A 26619-nucleotide genomic window follows, 5' to 3' on the forward strand; every position below is an offset into this window, starting at 1 on the left:
CGTTGAGAAGCCCGAGGATTTGTCCGCTTCATCCGTCCCAAGTTGCCTTTGTTTTTCCCACCATCCCACCCTTTTCTTCAAGGACTCAGATTTCTTAATCATGTATCCTTTTATTCGTGTGAAGTCTCTTCATTCTTTTCCTTCAATGTTCTTAACCGGTGATTCCTCGTGAAGATGCTAAGGAAGCTTTAGGTTTATCATTCTTCGTTCCCTTTTCTTCTTCAGTAGACTAAATTCAAGCTTTCGATGTTGATCATATCCCTTTCCTCGTTTCAAGTTCTTTCCCATTCCGGTGCACCTCTTAATCATTATCATCTCGCTATTCATTTGCTCTGGAGTGAGAAGATATCTCAGAAGATTGCGTTTCCGTTCTCAATATGTTCAAGCTATTTCGAGGATGTTGTCTCATTAAAGCCATTTAATTCAACCGGTGCAATCTCTCTTTTAAGCAACCATATCCAACGGTGTTTATTTTGAGTGGCCCCTAACCCACAGGTCTTTTCCCAGGAACTTACCTGACTCTTTTAAATTTTTCAGAGTGATTCTCAAATTCTTTCAAAGTTTGATGTAAGAATGAATTCTCATCAACCAGATGCCTTCTCCAAGATCGCTTTCAAATTCTTTTCATCTTTGGCTCAACATTTTATCTTTTCATTCATCCGGAGTGTCCCAACAATTTGGTGGTGTTCCTCGTCATCATTCTTAGCGTTGAAGACTCAAGAAGAGTTTCTCTTAAATCTTGGTCCGTTCTCTTGAAGATTCATGGTTTTGGCTTCATGTCATCCTCATAATTGTTTTCAACCGTGAGAATTCTTTTCATACCCATCCAAAGCATTTCAGGAGTTGTTTTCATTCTAGACCATCTGAAGGCCATCATTTAAGAAGGTTTCTTCTTCCTAAGTGCAACGCGAAGGCGGATGGGCGACCGCGGTGCGGCGCGCGTGTGAGGGCGTGGACAGGGGCGCGCCGAGCGACTGCGGGGGCGGGTAAAGCGCGGAGGCAACAGATGCGGGGCGCGGCAGACAGAGGTGGCACGGGGAGGCAGGGGCGTGGGCGGTAGGATACGCAGGGGGAACTGTAGCGGGGCTGGGGAGCGGGGGCAGAAGAGGCCAGCGGCAGCAGCTGCTGCAAGCGCGTGCGCGCGAGGGTAGCGGGTCGTGGCCTCGGGCGTACAGGGGTGGAGCGGCTGCCATGAGCGTGGCGAGCAGGGTGCTCCGGCGACGGGACGACTACGGGGCACCGACAAGCAAAGGGGGAAGGTTCAAGGGGGAGCTGGGGCTCACATGGGGTGGTGAGGCGCTCGGGGAAGCCGGGGCTCGTCGGAGGGGAGCGAGTCGAGCGGCGGACTGCGATGATCCAGTCGACGGCAATTGATGAGGGCGTCCTACCCCGCGTGGTTGGTCGTAGACGACGACGAGGAGGCGCAGCTCCTGGACGTCAAGCACGACGAGGGATGGCCAGTGGCCACGCGGGCGGCGGTGGCGCGGTGATGGCAGCGTTTGGGCGACAAAGACATGGAAGGGGGTGAGGCGAGGGAGAAGAGGGGGTGGCCTAGGGTTCCAGCGGGGAGAGGGGGTTGGGGTGGCACTTAACCTTCGGGGGCACTTAAAACCGCAGGTTCCAGCGGGGAGAGGGGGTTGGGGTGGCACTTAACCTCCGGGGGCACTTAAAACCGCATCAAGTATGTCAATGTGCACAAGGCTGCCATTATGAAGAATTCAGTCGAATCCTGCTGGGTTTGGTGAGTGGTTGAGTGCTTCCTTTGTACCGCAAGTTATCTTTGTTCTATTTTTGTGGTTGGTGCTTTCGCATGGAGGAACTAACAAGTTTTGGATCAAATTGTGAATTAATGGCCGGTGCCTTCATCCTGGAGGTCACCCATGACCGGTAGTCTGAGGTAGGCCTGGGCATTCGGTTAGACCGAACAAATTGGTTCAGTGCATCGGGTTATTTTGAATTTCGGTTCTGTGCTTTTCCTAACCGATCGGTCTTGGAAGAAATTAATGACCGATACTTCGGTCAACCAGAAAATCGGTTCGGTAAGAGACCCGATAGTTTGACTGGGAGGAAGAAATCGGAGCTCCAATCTTTGTCAAGAAAAAGTGAACGACCGAACATGAATTAATTGAAACATCTGTAACATACATGGGCTGATGCATTGTCGGAAGCAGGCAGCCGGCCATGAATCGGTACTACCCGCGAGCCTACGAACGCGTCGAAGGGATGGACGTCGTCGGCCATTACCCGTCGCGAGGGAGCCATGAGCGCCGCCGGCAGCCACCGTGTAGGACGCATGTGTGCATAGTCGCAGGCTGCAGCCACCACGCAAGACGCATAGATGCAAGGAAAACGTTTGGAGACAGCGCGCCGGCCGAAGCTTCGGCCGGTCGCGCCGCGTAGCTCGCTTTAGTTTTCCTCTCCACGTGACTAGGTGAGCATCTGGGACCACCCACCGCCTACCTCTTCGTATTATCTCTTCAGAACACACTACAGCCATTCGTTCCCCTCAAGTCTCTCTCTTCCCAATCCCAATCTCGTCAGTCATGGCACGACCATCCCCCGGCGAGCAGCTCCTTCCATGGTGCTCGTACGGCTCCTACCTCTCCACGGCTGTGATGCTCGTCACCTTGTCTGCCTCCGCCGGCAGCTGGACACGCGCCCTCTCCATAGCCGTCGCAGCCAGGTGCTTCGGTCGCCATGGCCAAGCTGCACCCGGCCACGGCGACGGCGGCGAGTTTGTGCTGGAACCGAGGGGCTTTGCTGGAACCGATATTTTTTTGCTGGATCCACCATTTTGTTTTGCTACAACCCCTTTGTTTTTTGCTACATCCTCATTCGTTTTTTTTGAACATCTTTGTTTTTTGCTGGAACTGGTGCCCCTGTCTGCTGCAACTAGCTGGTGTATGTGCTACAAGGTCGGTGCCTCGCCGGGGAAGCTACATCGAGCAGCAAGGAGTGTTGTATCCAACGCCGTTCGAACATCGGGAGCTGCAATCATGCATGCCGGAGCTGCAACCGGCTGCTGGGGGAGCTGCAAGAGAGGGTGGCAATTTTTTGCTGATGCATTTTTTGCTGAACCAATTTTTTGTTTTTGCTGGAACCGGTGTATTTTTTTGCTGGAACCAAGATAATTTTTTGCTTCATCGGTTGCAGAGCTCTCAAATGCTCATGTCGTTTTTGTTGGCACCTAAGTTTGTTTTTGCTAGAAGCATTTTTGATTTTGCTTCAACCGACCACCGGACTTCGACCTGGGGTGAAGTTTTTTGCTGGAAGATTTTTGTTGCTTCCAGATTTTTTGCTGCTTGGCACTCGAACCCGGCGAGCTGGAGACGCAGAGATGATGTAGCCAGCCACCCTGACTGCTAGCACATGCATCATCAGAAGTTTGGATCCAGCAAATTATTTTGCTACCACCATAATTTTTTACTGGAAACAACTTCAAATTTTGCTTCCACCATGTTCTGTTTTAGCTGGATCCAGCTTTTCTTTTTTGCTTCCACCATGACGGCGGCCGGCGGAAACAACTGCGGCCGGCGGTGACGACGACGACCGGCGGGGAGGGCGGCTACAGGCGAGCGCACCGGGGCGGTACTTTCAGGCTGGGCACATCGCTCATCCATGGCAGCGTGTTGGAAGTTTTTTTAAGGAAGAAGACGCCTGGTGAAAGAAAAGGAGAGAATCGTACGGCTATGGGTTGTTTAATCGGACGCTGCTGGTACGACCGGCCCAAAGTTGGGCCGGCGCACCGGCGCCTAGTAGTGGCCTAGATGCAAGCACGCAGCCGGCGGCCACTGGTATTGCGCGAGAAGGGAAAAAAGGAGGTGGCGCCGCTATGTGATGTAATGAGGGATCTAGGGCGAAGCATCTAGCGAATCGAGGATACGACGTTCAGTAGTTATTGGGATTTTTCTAGTGGGCTTAGTACGATGGCCCTAATATGCACGACGCAGGGCTGCATGTGTTCGGTTAATTCGGGAGATTTGGTCAACAGGATTGAACAACCGAATCCACCGATGTAATATCAGTTTCTGATGTTCTGTGACCGAGCGAACAACCGAAGTTTCGGTCCTCGGTTTTTCGGCTTCGGTCTTTGGTTCTCGGTTTTTTCGGTTAATTCGGGAGATTTGGTCAACAGGATTGAACAACCGAATCCACCGATGTAATATCAGTTTCTGATGTTCTGTGACCGAGCGAACAACCGAAGTTTCGGTCCTCGGTTTTTCGGCTCCGGTCTTTGGTTCTCGGTTTTCGGTTTTTTCGGCTTCGGTCTTCGGTTCTCGGTTTTTATGCTCTGGTCTTCGGTTTTCGGCTTCTGATGTAATATCACGACGCGATGAAAGCTTCAGGGTCGGTGATATCTACTAGGATCTCACACGGACACGGACTGGGAAATCGTGCAGCTCTAGCATGCAGTAGGAATCTTCTCCGACTGCCCCCGATCTCCCTCCTAACACTGGGATTATGGAACCGTTGCATTGCGCCACGATCAATAGAAAGTTAATCGATATGCTTTGTATTTGGAAATCTCTTCTTTCCCACCGACTGATTTTGCGTGCGCGTAAGTCGCCTTCATCGCTTGCCACGTGCCCCGGCCCGAGCGTCCGCCACCTACCCTTATCCCAAGATGAGCCCTGCTCCACCACCCATTCTTTTTCCATCCCAGCTCCTCTGCTTCCTCGCTACGCATCCCAGCTCCTTTGCTTTCCGCTGCATGCTGCTCCGCATGGCCTTGCGAGGAGCTCCGCTGCATGCTCCTCCACCGTCCCGCAAGGCCGCTCCTTGCGCGTTGCAGCAAGACTCACGACCACCAGTAAGGATGGTACTTTTCACATCCCAATCACCGTCGCTGCAAAGCCAGGGCCACCGTTGCTTCTCATCCCGGCGGCACCGGCGCTGCTTCTCACCCCGTCCGCTGGCGCTGCAAAACCAGGGGTTGCATCCCCGTGGATCTCGCCACGGCGGCCGAGCTGCAGTGGAGCACAAGCGACACCCGCATATCTCGCCGGCGGCAAATGCTCCAACGCAGCGTCGTAATGGTGGTGACCATGGTGCTAGACTCGCCGACGACGGGAGATGTTGCATCGCAGTATCGCTCATGGTGGACACCACGGCGCTAACCTCACGCGACGACGGAAGATACTGCAACCTGCAATGCAATGTCGCTCCCCGTGGTGACCATAGCACTGCAACTCGTACCGAAGGATCCCACCCTCGGCGGCAATGGAGCACCGCCAGACGCGTTGAAGCCTGCAATGGAGTGCCGTGGGGGCTGCAGTGGAGCGCCGCCAGAGTTGCAATGGAGCACCGCCAGAGGCGTTTGAAGCTTGTAATGGAGCGCCGTGGGGGCTGCAGTGGAGCGTCGCCGGAGTTGCAATGGAGCACCGCCGAAGTCGTTTGAAGCTTGCAGTGGAGCGCCGTGGGGGCTGTAGTGGAGCGCCGCCGGAGTTGCAATGGAGCACCGGAGCTGCAATGGAGCTTCGTCGGGTCGTCGTCGGTGCTGTCGTGGAGCAGCACCCGGTGGCTTCCGGCGCTGCGATGCAGCTGTCGCTGGTGCTACGGTGAAACAGCTTCGGCGGTGATGCAAGTGTTGCTAGGCGTCGTCGAGTGCATGCTGCAAGGCAGGGCCGCGGAGGGCATCGCCGGTGCGCCGCCGTGCTGGTAGGCATGCCTGGAGCGCAACCTTTGGGGCGCTGCATGGTGATGCCTGCGGAGGAAAGTGTGCGTGGAAGGGGATTTGCGATCCACGAGACATCGAAGCGAACGGCTATGATATGCACGATCGAACGATTATGAAGGCGGCTTATAGGTACGAGCTATTAGTCGGCTTACGCCTAGCATCGGCCTTGTATTTTCTGCAGCAGGGAACGTGCCATATAAACTCTTGGTAGATCTAAACCACAACTCGATCGTAAGTTTCAGTCAAGAATCTCACGTTGTTTTCCTGCAATTGTATGGAACTCCTCTGGGGTGGCAATCAACAGGAAACAAGGATTCACCTCCGGTAACAAGAAAAACATTTTTTGTGTGTTTTTTAATTGGGAAACATATGTATGTATGATTCATGCGTATTAGAGAGAGAAATTTAATTCATTCGTAGCATGGTTAAATCCAAACTTAGACATTTCTTCAAACAATCTCGTTCTAATTAATGCAATCATTTGAAGAAGCTAAACATGATCTCTACGTAATTATGTTTATGAAATATGAAGAGGGATAACCTTTGCATTATCGGCAGCGAGTCCGAAAGTGGAAGAACTTGGTTGGCACGTACGACGGCTTTGTGATCAGGGGGAACTTTTTAGTGTACTCGTAAATCTGTAAAAAATGTTTAATTCAGAAATTCCTTGTACTGTAATATGAGTATGCATTTATTTGGTTCATGAAAATAATTTTAACAATCTCTGTTCAATTTATTTAGTAATTTTTTTTCATTGTTTCATTGCATAATATTATGAAATATGATTCCATTGAATGATAATTTTGAATAAGGTATACTAAAAGACTATGATAATTAGCTGAAGCTGAAGGCGATGTCACAACATTGTATTTGAATATCTTAAGCGCTCATGGAGTAGATCTTAGTTAATATAAAGGATAAAGGTCCTTGTTACTGGTTCTCACAACGTCGAATACCTTTCTGCTAAAAAGGGAACGACGTTCAATTTATTCTTACTTGATTAAATGGCTTAAAAGCTATTTTTTAACCTGAATAGTAGAAGAACCTCCTACCGTAAGTGAATTAATATAATGAGAAGTTAAATGTACATGGTTTGTTATGTGACTGTGATTGATCAATTTGTCATGTGAATGTGATTGATCGATTTCCATGACATTATTTTCATCTATTGTGGTGGCAAATATAATACACTATAATCTCTTGATAATACGCCGGGGAGATGAGTTGATTGGATGCCATGATAGAGGCCAAATATGAGACATTATCCTTCCTAAAAATTTAAGTATGGGTTTGAGTGGGGGTGGAGGGAGGGATTGTGAGCCGGATTGTGAGCCGGATGCATCGTTGATAGAGGTGGCGGGCTTCAATTGGGGAGGCGGAGAAATGAAGACAGTGGTGAAGAAGACAAAAAAATAAAATTGATTTTGATGTTAAACTATTAAAATAGGTATATGCCGCGTTGCAGTTACCTACTTTTATACGAAAATTTGTGATCCGCGGAGCATGCACGCCCCGCCGCGCCGTCCAGCTGCGTCCGCCTTGTGAAGCTCCACACGTGATGACGTGTCAGCAACGCTCGTTCTCTCGCTCGTCCGAGCAGTCCTTCCTGCCCCTTGCCATTCCAAGAACGTTCTCCGCGGCGCCTCCTCCTCCTCCCACCACCCCATCCCGTTGCTGTAACTCCGATAAGCGCGCGCCGCCGCCGACGGCCCCAGAAGCCACCTCCGAGCTGCCATCCGCGGGAAGAGCGGGTGGCTTGACCGATTCTGCGAGGACGAAGGGGAGGACGAACGTACGAGGGCCTGGCCCGTGACCACCGCGGCGAAACCAAAGAATGGCGTACCGGGCGGACGACGACTACGACTACCTCTTCAAGGTGGTGCTCATCGGCGACTCGGGCGTCGGGAAATCCAACCTCCTCACCCGGTTCACGCGCAACGAGTTCAGCCTGGAGTCAAAGTCCACAATCGGGGTCGAGTTCGCCACCAGGAGCATTAGGGTCGACGATAAGGTCGTCAAGGCGCAGATCTGGGATACCGCTGGCCAAGAGAGGTAGGTTCCTCTCTTCTCTTATCGTGATTATGATGAATCATTTGCATTTTGCTTCGATTTTTTAATTCCCCAGGCTACTGCTTGCCCGCAACAGGCTTGTGTTCAATTTTATACGGTGATTGGGTTAGAGCATCTCTAGCAGATCCCCCTGACCTATAATGCCAAAACGTACCTCCTATCCCCAAAATTTATGATTTTAAGGGGATTATAAACTTTTCTTCATCGAGTAGATTGCCTAGAACTTAATCCCTTCAAAATTTTCTTTTGCCAGTTCATCCAACCGTTTCCAAACTGATCACAACATGTTAATTCTATACCTCAGAAGTCAAATACACATCAAATTTTATATTCTCAAACTTAACCATCCAAATTCTAACACAACATACGGTCCAAATGAACTAAGAATTCAAATAAACATGATAAAAACACAAGAATCAAGTGCTATGAAGTCGCCAATGGTGCTCAATGTTAGAAGGGATAGAGATGGATTGGTGGAATCGATGAAATGCGTTGGATGATATTATTGAGCCTCGAGGGCGAGTATATATTGGGTACAAGACTTGGAGGGCAAGACGCTTCCTAGAGATAAGATGGAAACAATTCCTATCTAATCTCGGACAATCTCTAATTACCAAATGTATCTCTAACATCCCCCCGCAGTCGTAGTGGTAGCGTTGCGAACAACAGGAGCGTTGTAGACGGTCAGACTGGAGAGAATAGCAGCCGACTAGCTGACATCCGCCCGTAGTCGTAGCGGGAGCGTCGTGGACGGTGTCGCGTTGCGGACGTGTTGACTGTAAAGGAAGCCGACAGAGTTGCTCAAGCGAGGTGATAGCCCTTTGTGCCGATGTCGATGGTGCCGAGAGCGTAGGGTGGTGTAGTAGTGGTCGAGGTAGCCGTGCGAGGGACGCCGTGGTCGATGCCGAGTCGGGGTGGCCGGTGTCGAGGTAGTTGCCGTGGACCGGGAAGAAGCGCGGCGGCGGCGGCTAGGTTAGGAGCGCGGCCGCGGTGCTCGATGTAGGCGAGGAAGAACCCGACAGCGTGCCGAAGACCAGCGCGGACAGTGGCGTTCCAGCACGTAGGAAGTGTGCGGCGCATACCACACAAAAGTCGACGCGCGTGGACGGCGAAGTGGACCGCGTGCCACGGCGCTATGGCCCAAAGGGGCGACGCAGCGGCAGCGCGCGAGTCGGCGACGGCGGGGAAGACCTCAGGGCGGCAGCAGGGACTGCGTGCCACGCACGCTACGGCCCGATGGGGCGACACAGCGACAGCGCGAGGGTCGGTGACGCCACGAGGACGGCTTGGAGCGGCGGCCTCGGGGCGGCGAAGTAGACTGCGGGCCACGGCACTACGGCTCGAAGGGGCGACGCAGCGGTAGCGCGCGGGTCGGTGCTGCCGTGGGGAGAACCATGGGGCAGCGACAGGGACCGTGTGCCACGCTCGCTACGACCCGGTGGGGCGACGCAATAGCAACGCGAGGGTCGGTGGAGCCACGGGAACGGCCTGGAGCGGACGGCCTCGGGGTGACGCAGCGGCAGCGCGCGGGTCGATGGAGCCGTGGGAGAACCATGAAATGGCGATGCTGCGGCCCGAAGGGACGACGCAGCTGCAGTCTGTTGCTCAATCGACGGAGAGGAATGCGTACTTGATGACGATGATATGTACACGAAGGCTGATCTGGACGCGGACGCACGGGAACAGCCTTCACCTGCATAAGCCAAAGTGCACGAACAGCTAGCCAAGAAGCATGAGCGGCCAATGAGAACACAACCTGCACAAAGGCCACGAGACGTGCATCAATGGGCCAGCGGATGCGCCTGCAGCTAACCTCGCGCCGCACAGGGCGCGTGAGTGGTTGCGGGTGACACGACCATCACGACAGGTGATCGCAGGACCGACGGCCATACCAGCGAACCTGACGCGCGCGTAAGGCCACAGGCGTGGTGTGGCAGCCGATTCCGTCGGAGTCGATGAAGTAGACATGCATTGTAGACACTGATTACGAGTCGAAGGACTATTCGAGACTAGTCGATGGACTAGTCCATGAGTCGCAACTGTGGTGTCGACTGCGAATCTCGTGTAGACTAATTCGATGAGTCGAGCGGTCGAGAGACTAGTCTGGACTAGTCCTGCTGTTTGAGTCGCTCGACTCAAATTTGGGAGGGGAAAATTGGAGAGCGAGCTATGAGAACGAGTCGCCTGGACGAGGCCACCACCAGCACCCACTGACCCTCCGCCGGGACGGCGGATGGCGATGCAAGGCGCGGCAGTTGGCCGGAGCTCGTGCTCGGGCGGCGGCCATGGCCGTGCCACATAGGCGCGTGCGGCCTGTGACAAGAAAGAAGGAAGAGAGAGAGAGAGAGGAGAAGAGGCACGGCGGTGGTCGGCGGGCTCGCCTGTGGCGGCGGTGGAGGCGCGGGTCGTGCGCGTGCGCGCGTGCTTTTGTGCGTGATGGCACAAGCGGCGGCGACGGGATCGATCGGGAGCTAGGGTTACAGAGGCTGGGATGGGAAGTAGGCTAAGTACGCTGGCTACTTGGGCCCAAATGGGCCAGCTGGGGGTGGCGTGCTGAGCGGCACTGGGCTAGGCCTGGCGAGCGTTGGCTAGCACTGCTGGTTTTATTGTATATATATATATATATATACTGTAATGTGCTGTACAGTTTACTACATACTACTACTAGGTATTAGTAGTTGACTACTACAGTACTTTGTCGACTAGTCTAGCACTAGTCTAAGACTAGTCCGACTAGTCTATGAGTCTCAACCTCGGAACGACTCAACGACTCGTCGACTCGTAATCCTTGATTGTAGATGACGAACGGCGGTGAGCGACGCAAACCGATCTTAGATCGGAAAATCAAAAAAGAAGCGCTGATCAAGATGACCGACGTGAGAGAGAAAAACCCGGATCAAGGATCAAGGATTGGGAAAAAGACTCTCCCTAGGGCAGCCGATCTACATGACCGGCACACGAACCCTAGGCATGGGCGGCGCGGCCCCGGCGGCGATCATGGAGACCGACCGCCCCGGGGGCGGCGCGGTGCGGAAGCGACGACGGCTAGGGTTTTGGGTCGAGATTAGGCTTATACCATGTTAGAAGGGATAGAGATGGATTGGTGGAATCGATGTAATGCGTTGGATGATATTATTGAGCCTCGAGGGCGAGTATATATTGGGTACAAAACTCGGAGGGCAAGACGCCTCCTAGAGATAAGATGGAAACAATTCCTATCTAATCCCGGACAATCTCTAACTACCAAACATATCTCTAACACAATAAAATGTTTTGGAAGTTTGTTGCGAGCTTCTTGCCTCTCGATCTCACGGTGTGTTTGGAGGAATGCTTCGATCTTGTTTAGGTTATGTTTTGGCTCCATCGGGACACCATTGTAGAGATACCGAAAGTCCTCTGGGTCCTCTCTCTCTCATCCTTGACGATCATATTGTGCAACATAACACATGTTGCCATGATCTCCACATGGTCTCAAGCTTCCAATACTCAGTAGGGCCATGGACAATCGCAAGACGTCTTTGAAGCACACCAAAAACTCTCTCAACGTCCTTTCTAGCAGATTCTTGGCACGTTGCAAAGTGAGATCTCTTGTTGCCTTTAGGGCGGTGGATGGCCCATGGAGGATATATGGCATAGGCAAGGTAGTATCCCATGTTTTACTCATGGTCATTGACAACATAGTTGCAAGGTGGATTGTCACCGACAACAAGCCTTGCAAAAAGAGATCGCTGCCAGACATTGAGATCATTGTGAGAGCCAGACATCCTGAAGTATGTGTGCCAAATCCAGAGATCATGTGATGCAATTGCCTCAAGAACGATGGTTGGATCTTGCCATGTGACCATACAATTCTTCCATATCCAATGCATATAGTCAGTTGACCTAAGCATCCCTGGCCAGGATGAGATCTCAATGCGAACATAGTCATTGATGACATCAACCGAACATCCTTAAGCAAGGTCTCACACGGTTGCTGTAATCTTCAACAATGGACTTGCACTTGTTGCTCCCGCTGCATTCCTTCTTGGTTGAAACCAAGGATCATGTTTCTCCACAACTCTTGCAATGGTGTCGAAGAGATCTCGGTGCATGCGGAATCGGCGCCAAAAATAGTGAGGGGCATATACCGCATTTGACAAACACTAGACCATCATGACCCACGATCCTATCTTGAAGAAACATCCTTCGACCAATCTGAGAACCATGCCTCGGTCTCCTGAAATCCTCCTCCATAGACACCGCTGCAGCCACCAACTCAAATTCATCATCTTCTTCCCCCTCTGACGATGAATTGTCAAAGATCATCTCCCATAACCTCTTCATCTACACATTAGAGAGTTTAATGATCCATTTGAGACATTTCTTCGACGAGAAATAGGAACTTTTTTTGAAAAAAGAAACCATTACGGGCCTAGAGTCTTTAGTATTCACCAGTGACAAAGTACCAGGAAGGCTGAAATTTGAGCTTAAGAGGGGGAGGGTGAAGGCGACGCTGAGTAAAATCCTCAATGACGTGGACACCGGTAAGACCATGAGCCTCAAACTCTTGAAAAGCAATAAGAAGGCTCATCACCTCGTTATCTTGGACAATGTCCGATCTCTAGAAAGGAGTGGGCTTTAGCAGATAATTATTAAACGAAGGATCATGAGATCCCTTTCTTGCAGTGAATCCATATTGAGGGAAAGCCTAGGATGGAGACCTCCTAGAGATAGGAAGAAAGACATGATCTAAGCGAGGATGAAAAGAACATCCATGCCTTGAATGGGAAGGATGATCTATTCTACCTAGATAGTAGAAGTATTGGAAGGAGAGATTGGGCCCAATACCGACATAGGCCTTGCATAAGTCAGCGAAGATGTTTAAAGTAAGAAAAGAACAAGGGGAGATATGGATCAGGGCGATGCGGTAGAGATCAAGCAACTGCCTCACGGAGGAGGGAAGAGGAAGGCAATCCCGTAACAAGAAGCATCCGCAATCACCACTGTTTCACCCGACCAAGGGGACATTGACCGAGCAAGGCGCTTGGAAACTAACGTCACTGGGGAGACAACCAAGCTAGTGCATCTGCTCGATGGACGAAACATGGTAATGGAAGGAGAGGGCCACACCATCCCGCGCGAGTTGGAAGAGAAACCGACACTGTGAGCAAGAGAGCTAACACCCACACGTCGCGTCATAGAGGTCAGGAAGAACAAGAGAAAGAAAGAAGAACATGCAACGATAATGCTGCCGGGTAGAGGATAAAAGGGCAAATAAACTCCTAGATCGCAATCTAAAGCAGGGGATTTTTTTTCCAAAACCGTATTAATTCAACGTGGAAACCAATGGAGTAAATTACAAAAAACCACCACAATTGAGGACCCTAATTCCAAAAACCGCCATCATTCGATTTTTTTTTTAAAAATCACCAACATTGTGGTGACAGTTTTCAAAAAACACTGATGAATGGATTAGAGTTAATTGACGCGAAACCTAACAATTGGGTCCCATATGTAAGTGATGACGTGGCAAGGAAAGTCAACAGCGTCACATGGACTGTTAAGTTGGTATAGGCCCACTTGTCAGCATCTCCCCTCTCTCTCCATCCCTTCTCTGGCATTTCGTCGAGCAGCTCGCGAGCTCGTCGGAGAGCTTGCTGCCGGCAGCGTTGCTCAGCCCGCGGCCAACGCCCCCTTGTGCACGGTCCGCCCCTGCCGCCGGCGTGAGCACGCCCTTGAGCGCCGCCCCTGCCCTTCTCCCCCAATGCCATTTCCCCATCTCGAGCTCTTCTTCTCCGGCTCCGGCCGTGAGCTCCCACCTCGGAGATGAGCTCAATTGGGCCGCCATAGTGAGTTCCGCTTCAAATTAATCCTGTCTCTGACATCATCTCACTCCCCTCGAGCTAACACCACGTCAATTTTAGGCCAAAGCCTCCCCCGCGAGCTCACCATCTTCACTTTCGCCATCTGCCATTCGGTATCCATGCCACCTGCGCCACTGTGCCGACCACCTCCTGGTGCACGAAGGTCCCGACCTCCTTGAAGCAGTTGCACACCACAGCGTGCCATAGCCGAGCGGGCCCTGCCAAGGTGCGGCTCTGCCGCGTCGTCTTTCGTAGGCTGAGGGCGCTCCCTGTCGCCGGCAGTGAGGCTAGGCCAGGCGACCCGCGGCCGTAGCAGGGCTGACCGGGGTTGTTGGCTTCCCACGAGAGGCGAGCCGGCCGCGGCGAAGAGAGGCTACGGAGGAGCCGGAGCTCGCGTGCAGAAGGGCACTGCAGCGACGGCATCGGCATCGCCGGGGCCGAGCAGGGCCGTTCAGCGAGGCGCCTCCGTGGAAGGGCGGACGGCCAGGAGCAGGTGGTGGCGGCGCGCCATAGGGGTAGGGAGGCGGCGGCGATGGACGGGCAGCGGTGCTGCGGGGGGCGGGCGGCGGCGATGGACTAGTGATGTAGGGTGGAACCCTAGATGGCCGATCTTTCACGAAAGGAGCGGATCCCTACGAAGAACGCGATGAACACGAGGGAAAACACGAGGGGAACACGAGAGAAATCACTCAACCAACAAGAATAGATCACACATGCGCTAGATCGATGAACACAAAGGTGAGATACAAGATCCAAAGTCAACAAAGGACGATACAAAGGTAACTGGTTCTTCTCCGTGAGGAGGTCTTGATGGGGGCCACCCAAGAGGGGGTCTTGAATCCAAGGTGATCTTCTCCGAAGAGGGGCCGCAGTCTCTCTCGAGGAGGAGATCCGTAATGGATGAGCAAAGCTCTATCTCAACTATGAGCTAAACCAATGCTAACCCTAGAAAGAGGAAGGGGGAGTATATATAGTCTAGGGGGGCGAAGAGGTACATGGGCTTCGGCCCTTCATTGTGCGCAGACAGGCGGAGCCGGATGTCCGGGCGTCGGGCCGGATGTCCGGGGCTTCGGGAGGGGTCGGATGTCGGGGCTAGGGGGCCGGATGTCCGGGCTGACGACGAAAGCTTCTGTAGGTTCTGGTGCGTGGCGCCGGATTTCCGGGCTTCTGGCCGGATGTCCGGGCTGGGGCCGGATGCCCGGGGCCTGTAGATGTTGGGCGGCTGGGATGTGGCTGTAGTAGATGTCTCCAGCGGCCGGATGTCCGGGGCTGGGGCCGGATGTCCGGGCCCTGGAGCTGTCTTCTTCTCCTTTCGGCGGTTCTCTTCATCCGTGAACTTGGCGGCTTGTCCGTCTTCACGTGCATCCTCGGGAGGTTCCTCTTGACACCTAATCATGCATAGCATATCGGACTTAGGTAGTAGCCATGTCTCGAGTGGATCATATGTGATATCATTAAGGAAGGAAGTCACCTCGTTCTCGAGAGCTCTAGCTCGTGCTCGTGTCATAGGTCCTCTTGGCTCTTGATGAGACGATGGTAGGTCCATGGGGATGATTGTAGGACGCTCCGCATCATCTCCCCTCCCTTGGGAAAGATCCGACCTCGGATCGAAATCCTCATCACCATGGTACGGGGAGAGATCTTTGATGTTGAAGATGTCGCTCACGGAGTACTTGTCGCGTGGGATGTCGATCTTGTATGCGTTGTTGTTGTAGCGTGCAAGCACCTTGAAGGGTCCATCGGCTCGTGGTAGAAGTTTGGACTTGCGCTCGTTGGGGAAACGGTCCTTGCGAAGGTGTAGCCACACAAGATCTCCAACTTGGAAAATCATCGGTTGCTTGTTGACGTTGAGCTTGGTCGCGAGTCGTTGTACTTGGCGCTAGATGGTGTGCCTTGTATCTTCATGCATCTTCTCGAGGAAGTTGACTCGGGCACTCGCGTCCATGTTTGTGCGCTCTTGTAGCGGTAGAGGTAGAATGTCCAATGGTGACAATGGGTTGAAGCCATAGACGACCTCGAAGGGGGACTTGCCGGTAGTCGAATGTCTTGCACGGTTGTAGGCGTACTCGGCGATAGGTAGGCACTCCTCCCACTCCTTGATATTCTTCTTTATCAACACGCGTAGTAGAGTGGAGAGCGTGCGGTTCGTCACCTCCGTTTGACCGTCGGTTTGTGGATAGTATGCCGAAGAGAACAAAAGCTTGATTCCGAGCTTGGCGCACAAGGTCTTCCAAAAGTAACTCAAGAACTTGACGTCGCGGTCCGGGACAATCGTCTTTGGCACTCCATGAAGTCGCAAGATTTCCCTACAAAACAAATTTGCAACATGTGAAGCATCGTCTATCTTGTTGCAAGGAATGAAATGAGCCATTTTGGAGAATCGGTCCACAACAACAAAAACGGAATCCTTGCCATTTCTAGTTCTAGGCAAACCAAGTACAAAATCCATGCTAATATCTTCCCATGGTTGATATGGAATTGGAAGTGGCATGTAAAGGCCATGAGATTGGGCTTTAGACTTAGCTTGGCGACATGTGGAGCATCGGTTGGTGAAGCGATTGACGTCGCGAAACATCTTGGGCCAAAAGTAGTTCTTGGAGAGCGTAGCAAATGTCTTGTCGCGTGCAAAGTGTCTCATGAGTCCGCCTCCATGAGATTCCTGCAAAAGCAACAAGCGAAGAGAGGACTCGGGGATGCAAAGTTTGTTAGCTCTCATAAGATATCCATCTTTGATGTAGTAGCGTTCCCAAAATGGATGCGTCAAACACTTTGCATAAGGAATAGCAAAAGTAGGATCATGCTCATACAAGTCTTTTATGTGCTCAAAGCCAATGACATTCAATTCAAGTTGAGTAACAAGCATGCAAATACGGGAAAGCGCATCCGCCACAACATTTTCCTTACCTTTAATATATTTGATGACATAAGGAAAAGACTCAATAAACTCACTCCACTTAGCATGACGCTTGTTCAACTTAGTTTGACCCTTAAGGTATTTAAGCGTTTCATGATCGGTGTGGATAATGAACTCGTGAGGGCGAAGGTAATGTTCCCATTCACGCAAGACTCGCACTAAAGCATATAGCTCTTTGTCATAGATGGGGTAATTGAGTTGCACTCCGAAGAGTTTCTCACTAAAGTATGCAATGGGGCGCTTCTCTTGCGTTAACACACCTCCTATGCCATTACCACTAGCATCGCAATGAATTTCAAAAGGTTTGTCAAAATTGGGTAATGCAAGCACGAGAGCATGAGTAAGCAAATTCTTAAGCTCATTGAAAGCGATATCTTGGGATGTTCCCCAAACAAATGGTGCATTTTTCTTACTCAAAGCATGCAAAGGTGAAGCAATGGTGCTAAAATCCTTCACAAATCTACGGTAGAAACTGGCTAAACCAAGAAAACTACGCACTTGTTGCAAATTGGTTGGTTGGGGTCAAGTTTTAATAGCATGATCTTAGATTCATCAACATGAACACCCTTAGAAGATACTACAAAACCCAAGAAAACAAGCTTATCAACACCAAAAAGGCATTTTTCCATATTAGCATAAAGTTGCTCTTTTCGAAGAGTTTGTAGCACGGTGCGAAGGTGGGTGACATGCTCTTTGAGAGATTTGCTAAAAACGAGGATATCATCGAAGTAGACAACAACAAATTCACCAATGTAAGAGCGAAACACATAATGCATAAGACGCATGAAGGTACCGGGTGCTTCCGATAAACCTATAGGCATGACCAACCACTCATATAGACCAAACTTTGTTTTGAAAGCGGTTTCCCATTCATCACCCTCTTATATGCGGATTTGATAATAACCACTTTTAAGATCAATTTTGGAAAAGATAGTGGCACCGCTAAGTTCATCAAGCATATCATCAAGGCGTGGAATGGGGTACCTATAACGAACGGTGATAGCATTGATAGGTCTACAATCGGAACACATGCGAAAACTACCGTCTCGTTTTGGCACAAGAATGACCGGTACGGCACAAGGACTCAAACTTTCACGCACATGTCCATGATCTATGAGATGCTTTACTTGCCTTTGTATTTCTTTGGTTTCTTCGGGGTTGATGCGGTAGGGAGCTTTGTTTGGAAGCGGCGCTCCGGGGATGAGATCGATTCGGTGCTCAATGCCTCGTATTGGAGGTAGACCCGGAGGTAGCTCATCGGGGAAAACATCTTGGAATTCCTGCAATAAAGAAGATAACACTAGAGGAAGATTGTGAGAGGTGTTAGCTTTTGGTGCCTCGTCCTTGCATAATAGGACATAGTGTAGGACACTGGATGGGTTCTCACACACTTCTCTCATCTCAGGTTTGGTGGCAAAGAGAACTAAGTTTTTCTTGTCGCTCATTGTGGAGGCACTCAATTTGGGCTTGTGGCGCTCACTCTCTTTTTGGTGGTTCGCTCTTTCACTATTCTCTCCACGATGGGTGTTTTGCTTGTCGGCGAGCACTTGGCTTGGAGACATAGGATGTAGCACAAACTCTTTCCCTTTCATCTTGAAGCTATAGTGATTTGTACGCCCATTGTGAATGACACCTCGGTCAAATTGTCATGGCCGTCCAAGAAGGAGGTGGCAAACGGTCATCTGAAGGACATCACACTTCAAAGTGTCTTCATAGGCGCCGATCTTGAAAGAGACTTGTACTCTATGCTCGACTTGTATGGTGCCGGTGTCGCTTAACCATTGAACATTGTAGGGGTGCGGGTGCTTCATCTTGACCAATTAGAGTTTGGAGCATAGTTCTTCACTTGCCAAGTTATGGCAACTCCCTCCATCGATGATGACCTTGACGGACCGTCCATTGATGCCGGCCTTTGTGTGGAAGATATGGCATCTTTGATCTTCGTCTTGTTGATGTTGAAGAGTCAAGACCTTGGAGACAACAAGAGCGGGACTTGAGTCTTCGTCACAAAAGATGTGATCATCTTCTTCTTCATTGTTCACTTGTCGGTGCATGGCCACTTGCTCAAGAGCTTCCATTTCTCCTTCACTTATTGAGTCATATGTTCCGTCGTCGTTGAGGATCATGGTGCGCTTGTTTGTGCACTCGAAAGACTTGTGGCCTCGGCCTCCGCATGTGAAGCATTTGAAGGAACTCGTCTTGATGGTCTCATCGGTTGGGGTAGATGATGATGAAGCTTTCTTGTAACTTGACTTGTCGCCGTTGCTTGTAGATGGCTTGGTTGAGGTAGAAGGTGGTAGAGTCGTCGAAGCTTGATTGTTGGAGAAGCCGTAGGACTTGGATGAGAACTTGGCATACTTGAAGTCGTCTTGTACTTGCCGTTCCGCTTTGGTAGCTTGATGCACTAGCTCGATGAGGTTCGAGTATGGTTGGAAGTCGGCAATCTTCTTGATAGGGTGATTGAGTCCATTCAAAAAACGCGCCATAGTTTGCTCATCATCTTCTTTGACATTGGCTCGTATCATGGCAATCTCCATTTCCTTGTAGTACTCTTCAACGCTCTTGGTTCCTTGCTTGAGTTGTTGGAGTTTCTTGAAGAGGTCGCGGTTGTAGTAGTTTGGCACGAATCGTGCTCTCATGACATCCTTCATTTGTGCCCAAGTGGTGATGGGTGGTTCACCTCTTGCCGCTCGGCGCTCAATGACTTGTTCCCACCAAATGAGGATGTAGTCTTGGAATTCGAGGGATGCCATTGCGATCTTTTTCTCTTCTTCGTAGTTGTGCAAGCGGAAGATTTTGTCAACCTTCAATGCCCATGATATGTACTCTTCGGGGTCATTGCTTCCGGTAAACTTGGGCATGGTGAACTTTAGCTTGCCATATCGTTGCTCTCCATTGTGTTGGGGTCGGGGATGATGACACCCATGTTGTTGTGGATTGACAATCTCATGTTGCTCTTGGCGAGGAGGGTTGTCTTCCTCATATTGCTCTTGGCGAGGAGGGTTGTCGACCTCATGTTGCTCTTGGCGAGGAGGGGGTCCATTGTCTTCTTGCTCTCGATGGACTTGACGTTCTTGTCTCGCTTGAGGAGGAGCTTGTCGATCTTGACGAGGAGCTTGTCGATGCACACGTGCTTTTTAAATCCTTTCTTGAGCTTCGTCACAAAGTGCTTCTTGATGTAGTCGAGCTTGTCGGCCTCGATTGGCTACGACACGACTTGAATCTTGAAGGGCACGTTGCGCCTCAAGTGCTTGAGCTTCACGTAGTTGTTGTTCTTGACGTTGCGCCTCGGCGTCTTGTGCATCTTGATGTTGTCGCGCTCGCTCCTCTTGTTCTTGTTGTCGTTGGCGTTGCCGTTCTTGTGCTTGTGCGAAAGCAGCTTGGTTTTGACGATGTCGATGCTCTTGAGAGTCGGTGTCGTGTAGAGGATTGCGGTTAGCTTGACGGTCTTGACGCGCGGCACGACGAAGAGTGTTCGATGTCGGTGTACTTGAACCGGAGATAGTGTCGTCGGAGTGTCGACTTGAGCGGCTCCGTCTTGACGAGGACGAAGTTGTAGAAGAGCGGACCATCATGGTTCGGATATCTTCTTTGAGGGAACTCATGGATGTGTCGAAGTAGTCTCTTGTACGTTGCTCGGATTGTCGTAGGTCGATGGCGAGATTGTGGATGCGGTCGCCCAAAGCTAGTTGTTCTTGATGCAAAGCCCGATGTGCACCAAATAGTTGAGTCTTGGTGATGTAGGATGACATGTCGTCGTCTTGTTCTAAGAAGAGTGGGTTGGTAGAAGTACTTGGCCTATTCATCATTCCAAACAAAGATATGTGAGTGGGAGAAAGAGAAGAACCAATACCAAATGTACCTTGACCGATGTTGAAAATGGATCAAAGATCGCTCCAATGTGTAGCAAGGAAATAGCACAATTTGTACCAATTCTTGTCGGTTCTCACACCTACACAAGTAAAAGCTTATGGTGGAGCTTGGTTAGGATGGTGGCACAAAAATTTGATGCAATTGTAAGTGAGACTTAATAATGTTGGAAAAGATTTGCGACTTGTAAATGCAACAAGTAGACCAATAGCAAGATATGGTACATGGAAACACACACGCAAATAGATAAGTGGGGTTGGGCAACCAAGGATGAGCCAAAATGTGGAATCCACCAAGATGCTCTTGTTGTACAACACTAGAAAAGACGCTAGCATGATTGCATAATAGGCGGATACGAACTTGTGCACAACCTACTAAGCAAAAATGCAACGACTTCTATCCGAAGTATGCTATATGTATGATGTTTCTATGCTTTTGATCCAAGATGATCGAGTATGACAATTTTAATGTTGTATGATGCTATGGTTCTTGCTTATAAGCTCTTTGCTTATCTTTCTTCTTTTGCTTAAAAGCTTGTTTGACTCTTTGTTGTTTGAGCTCTTTTCTCATGCAATGCTTCACGAACCAAGATAGCAATTGTGTATGTGAAGACAACTTTGTGACACAAGAGATGATACCAAGATATGCAACACGATGATGGTATGTATGCTATGGGAAGTATGATCACTAATGTGCACAAGTCACGTTGCCGGCAATACTCAAAGGCTAGTCTCGATGGGTAAGCTATGCAAAAGTAAGGCCATGGGGTTATCAATGCAAATGCAAGAGAGTATGATAATATCACGATACCAAAGTGATACCAAGGTGAGGTTGATACCACAATTGTGATGTAGCCGTTCGTAGTAGTCCTTGGCGAAGATGAGCGGTGGTGATGTTGATGCCGAACCGTACCTAGATAGCCGAAACACAATAGGACACGGAAACCACAACTCAAATTCTTAAAGCAAAACGGGTCAAAAATTGTCGGAGTTGGTAGCAGGAAGGGCTATGGTGGTGCTATGCGGAAGTGGTGGTGGTATGCGGAAGTGTATGTGGGCACCGGGACAAAATTTTGGCGAGGGTTAGGCGGAAAGCGGAGTGGAGGATGGAAGTGATGCTGTCAGGGGCCGGATGTCTGGGCTGAAGGCCGGATGTCCGGGCTGTCGGGCCGGATGTCCGGGTTGGGCCGGATGTCCGGGCTGTCGGGCCGGATGTCCGGGCTCGGGATCCGTGGACGAACTCGAAGAACACCGCGTGGAGAGGTCAAATCCGGGGCAAAATTCGGAAGATTTTGTGGATGGAAAATGGGGAAAAGGTGGGGAAAAGCTAGATCTACCTGCAACACACGAAATACGCGGATCAAATCCAACAAAACTTCATCACACCAACAAATCACAAAAAAATTTGGGGCTATTTTTGTGGGGCAATTTTCGGATTAGGACGAAAAACAACAAAATCAAGCTAGAAAACAAAGAGAGGGGGCTCCGAAATCGTGATCAACGTGGCTCATGATACCAAGATGATGTAGGGTGGAACCCTAGATGGCCGATCTTTCACGAAAGGAGCGGATCCCTACGAAGAACGCGATGAACACGAGGGGAAACACGAGGGAAAACACGAGGGGAACACGAGAGAAATCACTCAACTAACAAGAATAGATCACACATGCGCTAGATCGATGAACACAAAGGTGAGATACAAGATCCAAAGTCAACAAAGGACGATACAAAGGTAACCGGTTCTTCTCCGTGAGGAGGTCTTGATGGGGGCCACCCAAGAGGGGGTCTTGAATCCAAGGTGATCTTCTCCGAAGAGGGGCCGCAGTCTCTCTCGAGGAGGAGATCCGTAATGGATGAGCAAAGCTCTATCTCAACTATGAGCTAAACCAATGCTAACCCTAGAAAGAGGAAGGGGATGGAGTATATATAGTCTAGGGGGGTGAAGAGGTACATGGGCTTCGGCCCTTCACTGTGCACAGACAGGCGGAGCCGGATGTCCGGGCGTCGGGCCGGATGTCCGGGGCTTCGGGAGGGGCCGGATGTCCGGGCTAGGGGGCCAGATGTCCGGGCTGACGGCGAAAGCTTCTGTAGGTTCTGGTGCGTGGCGCCGGATTTCCGGGCTTCTGGCCGGATGTCCGGGGCCTGTAGATGTTGGCGGCTGGGATGTGGCTGTAGTAGATGTCTCCAGCGGCCGGATGTCCGGGGCTGGGGCCGGATGTCTGGGCCCTGGAGCTTGTCTTCTTCTCCTTCCGGCGGTTCTCTTCATCGGTGAACTTGGCGGCTTGTCCGTCTTCACGTGCATCTTTGGGAGGTTCCTCTTGACACCTAATCATGCATAGCATATCGGACTTAGGTAGTAACCATGTCTCGAGTGGATCATATGTGATATCACTAAGGAAGGAAGTCACCTCGTTCTCGAGAGCTCTAGCTCGTGCTCGTGTCATAGGTCCTCTTGGCTCTTGATGAGACGATGATAGGTCCATGAAGATGATCGTAGGATGCTCCGCATCAACTAGCGACTAGCGTGCGGGCGTGGATGCGCTGCGGCACAAGACGGGATTTTGACTGGTCAACCCGAACACGTTAACGCTGTTAGTATTTGCGTGACGGTCGCCGTCTCAACCTGGGCCACGTGGCACCTGACAATGGTGCCCGGATGTCAGGTTTTTACTTAAACAGGTATAGTCGATCGATCAGTGTTTTTTGAAAACTGTCACCACAATATTGGTGGTTTTTTGAAAAAAAACGAATGATGGAGGTTTTCTGAATTAAGGTCCCCAATTATGATGGTTTTTTGCAATTTACTCAAACCAATGAATCAAAGGCAGTATTGTGCCGTATCGGGCCCCGAGGGAAGCGGAAGCGCATTATCAAATCAATTGCGTCTCAGCCCGAGGCCAACATATTACATCAACACCCGTAGTTATCACTGGTCCGGCACGCCAAAGCACGTCCCTGCAACAGGTGGACACTTAGGAATTCTCAGCCGTTGAAGAACATGAAGAGTCAAGCACAGGACAAGGACCAAGATCAACTCTGCATCCCTGACGAGCAAGAGGCAACATCTGCGACAAAGGAAGTAGCAGCATCCGCTGAAGACTGCGAGTATCTATGTCAACCTTACTCACGGATCCAGCTCCATTACGAATACTGATGGGGGGCTTGCCGGTGATAAGTGGAATTACCTAACACCGTATCAACGGGGCCCACTAAATCTACAGACAAGTTATCATACCAAAGAGAAGCGCCACCCACACGGAAGAGACTTTTCATCCAAGGACACAATATCAGGGAAAGCTCTCTACGACGTAGGGAAGGCTATATGTGTTCTAAATCAACACCAGTCCAACTCGTGCCCCTATACGCCGTACGCACCGACATGAAGCCATCCATACCGCTATATAAGGGCAACAGAGGCAATGTAGAAGGGGATCCACTCCTTTTCCACCTAGTGCCTAGGCACCATATAGAAGATATCAGGCTCTTCCTGCCAAAATCACCAACAGCTCGCCGAGTTTCCCTAACTCGCCGGGTACACCGTGATATTTTAATCCTCGATATTCTTCATATATAAGAAAAGAGCAAGACATGAAGTAAGGTTTTTACCCACCTTGTGGGTCTGAACCTGTGTAAATCATCTGTCCCCCTTTACCTGTGTTCTAGATCTACGGGTATCCTGACGACTTCTTGACAACAAATCGCACGTACTAGTTCTAGCATGCTGTTAAGACCCGACGAAAATTCCTTGGCACTAATACTAATTATTTTTTGCCTTGAACTGAAGTGAGTAACGGTGTTAGCTTGTCTCTTGAAACATATATGTCAATGCATTCTACTGCCTCAACTTAATAGCTTATAATCCTTAGTTGTCTCTTTGGAGCAATATTGATATCCAAGCCTTTATGGCCATATGTTATATGTATCTGCAAGCTGATTCTTGTTTCTGTTAGACTTGTCTGAACTCTGACTTTGCATCCATAATATGAGCCTGTTTGGGACTGCTTTGCTCCTTAAAATTCAGCTTCGCTTCAGAAAACACAAACCAAACGGGGTAGCTCCACGATATGCCGCTCTGCAAAAAAACTAGAATCTGGGGAACATCTCACAGTTTTTTATGAAGCTCTTCAAGGGGTGCTCCAAAAAACTCTAGAAGCTGGAGTTGGGGGGAAATTACCCACCACTGCCACCAGTAAGTGGATACCCCTTCATTTCTCCCCCCTCATCCAATCAAATAGATCCTTTCCATCAAATTTCTCATTCTTGAAGCTGGAGCTAGATGGAAGCCAAACATTCTCTTTGATAGTCCTACAACTTCTGTATGAAACTGCTCCAAAGTAGATTTGGTGGAGTAAAACTGATTTTGCTGAAGTGGAGCAGTACCAAACAGGCCCTCAATCAAGTGCTAATTTGGGCAGTTGGCATTTCATCCTCGAGTAGAAAATGGACATAATGGATTTTAACCTTTTTATATGGATTGTTGTGATTATTTATATTGATTTTTCACCCTTTGAAGCATTGGCTGTATCTCAATTGTTGTATTGTAATTGCTATTGTTAAGGCATTATGTGCTGAAGTCACTGTATCATCCTATCCACTCATATAAAAGTAATGTTTTTTATAAAGAACAGTTTTTTTTCCTTATGAAAGTCCAACTACAAATTGTGAAGTTCTTTGTAATCTGGTTGCAACATTGCTAATATCTCATTTGCATAACACATAACTGTTGCAATCCCTTTGCAGATATCGTGCAATTACAAGCGCATATTACAGAGGAGCCGTCGGTGCGCTTGTTGTGTATGATGTGACACGCCATGTGACCTTCGAGAATGTGGAGAGGTGGCTGAAGGAGCTCAAGGACCATACCGATGCTAACATTGTGATCATGCTAGTCGGCAACAAGGCCGACCTCCGCCACTTGCGGGCTGTCTCTGTGGAGGATGCAAAGGCATTTGCGGAGAGGGAATACACCTTTTTCATGGAAACCTCTGCCCTGGAGTCCATGAATGTAGAGGACGCTTTCACTGAGGTGTTAACCCAGATCTACCGAGTGGTCAGCAAGAAAGCTCTTGACATCGGGGACGACCCTGCCGCTCCACCACGAGGGCAGACCATCAACGTAGGGTCCAAAGACGATGTCTGTGCCGTAAAGAAGGCTGGATGCTGCTCATCCTAATCCGTAGACTTTGAAAAGTATACCGGGCCCTTGTTTATCATTGATGGATGGGTAGCTGTGTCTTGGGCGTGCTTTTGGAGGCCCATACTTAACCCAGGGGGTTGGAAACGATATAAAACACTAGCAGTAATAGAACTAGCAGCCGTTTTTTGGAGGCAGTCATGGTATCCTAATTGTTGCAGTCTTGGTTCATATCGGACGCCAAGGATCCCTTCCACAATCGATTATGTATGTACCCTATTAAGTATGTATAACTGAAGCTTTCATCCCTTTCTCCTTTCTTTTGAGAGAAACTGTTGTTATCTTGTTTGTATGATTCTTCACATTTTGCTAATCAGTGGCATAATGTAAATCTTATGGAGGAATACTATTATTACCTATCGCCCGTTGACTCGGCTAATTATTTTTCCCGCACAAGTCGGTTTGACTGAAGGCGGATGCTATCTCGAGCGCTAAAAGAAATTCCTAATTTACCAATTAATCTTATAACTTATTAGTGTTTCATTGTGGACGTCAATTTTTTGGGTTTTGTTTGAAAACACATTTTTTTAACTGCGTCGTTGGTACGTCTTAAATGTATCTATAGTTTTTGATTGTTTAATGTTATTATATTATCATTTTATATACTTTTTATAGCAATTTATATTATTTTTATGGACCAACCTATTAATAGAGTGCCGGTTCCTGTTTTCTGCTTATTTTTTTGTTTCGTGAGAAACCAATATCTAGGAGGTCAAAATATGTTGGCGATTTAACACAATTTTTTTGGCAACAAGAAACACTGGAAGCTTCGGGAGACGTCAAGAGGGGCCAGGAGCTAGCCACATGGACACGTGGCGCGACTAGGGGTGGCTGCACCACCTGTCCATGTGGGGCCCATGGGCACCGCCTTGACCTGATTCCACCTTCATAAATTCCTATAAATATCGAAACCATCCGTCATTTCTCCAGAAGAATTTAATTGCCGCCGCAAGCCTCTGTTATGAAGAGATCCCATCCGGAGCCTTGTTTCGGAGTTATGTCGGAGGGAGAAGACATTGCCGAGGGCTCTTCATCAACCTTGCTGCCTCCAT

At 49.8% G+C, this 26619-nt stretch overlaps 1 protein-coding gene across 1 annotated transcript; it reads left to right on the forward strand.

The window, feature by feature from the left end:
* The first annotated feature begins 7138 nt into the window (after positions 1–7138).
* LOC109735463 (ras-related protein RABA1f) lies at positions 7139–25924 on the forward strand. The gene is made up of 2 exons (XM_020294678.4): positions 7139–7729; positions 25114–25924. The coding sequence occupies exons 1-2, from the start codon at positions 7512–7514 to the stop codon at positions 25544–25546; spliced, it is 651 nt and encodes a 216-aa protein (XP_020150267.1). The 5' UTR covers positions 7139–7511; the 3' UTR covers positions 25547–25924.
* Positions 25925–26619: the final 695 nt, after the last annotated feature.

This window comes from Aegilops tauschii, chromosome 7, assembly GCF_002575655.3.
Source record: "Aegilops tauschii subsp. strangulata cultivar AL8/78 chromosome 7, Aet v6.0, whole genome shotgun sequence".
Taxonomy (NCBI): Eukaryota; Viridiplantae; Streptophyta; class Magnoliopsida; order Poales; family Poaceae; genus Aegilops; species Aegilops tauschii.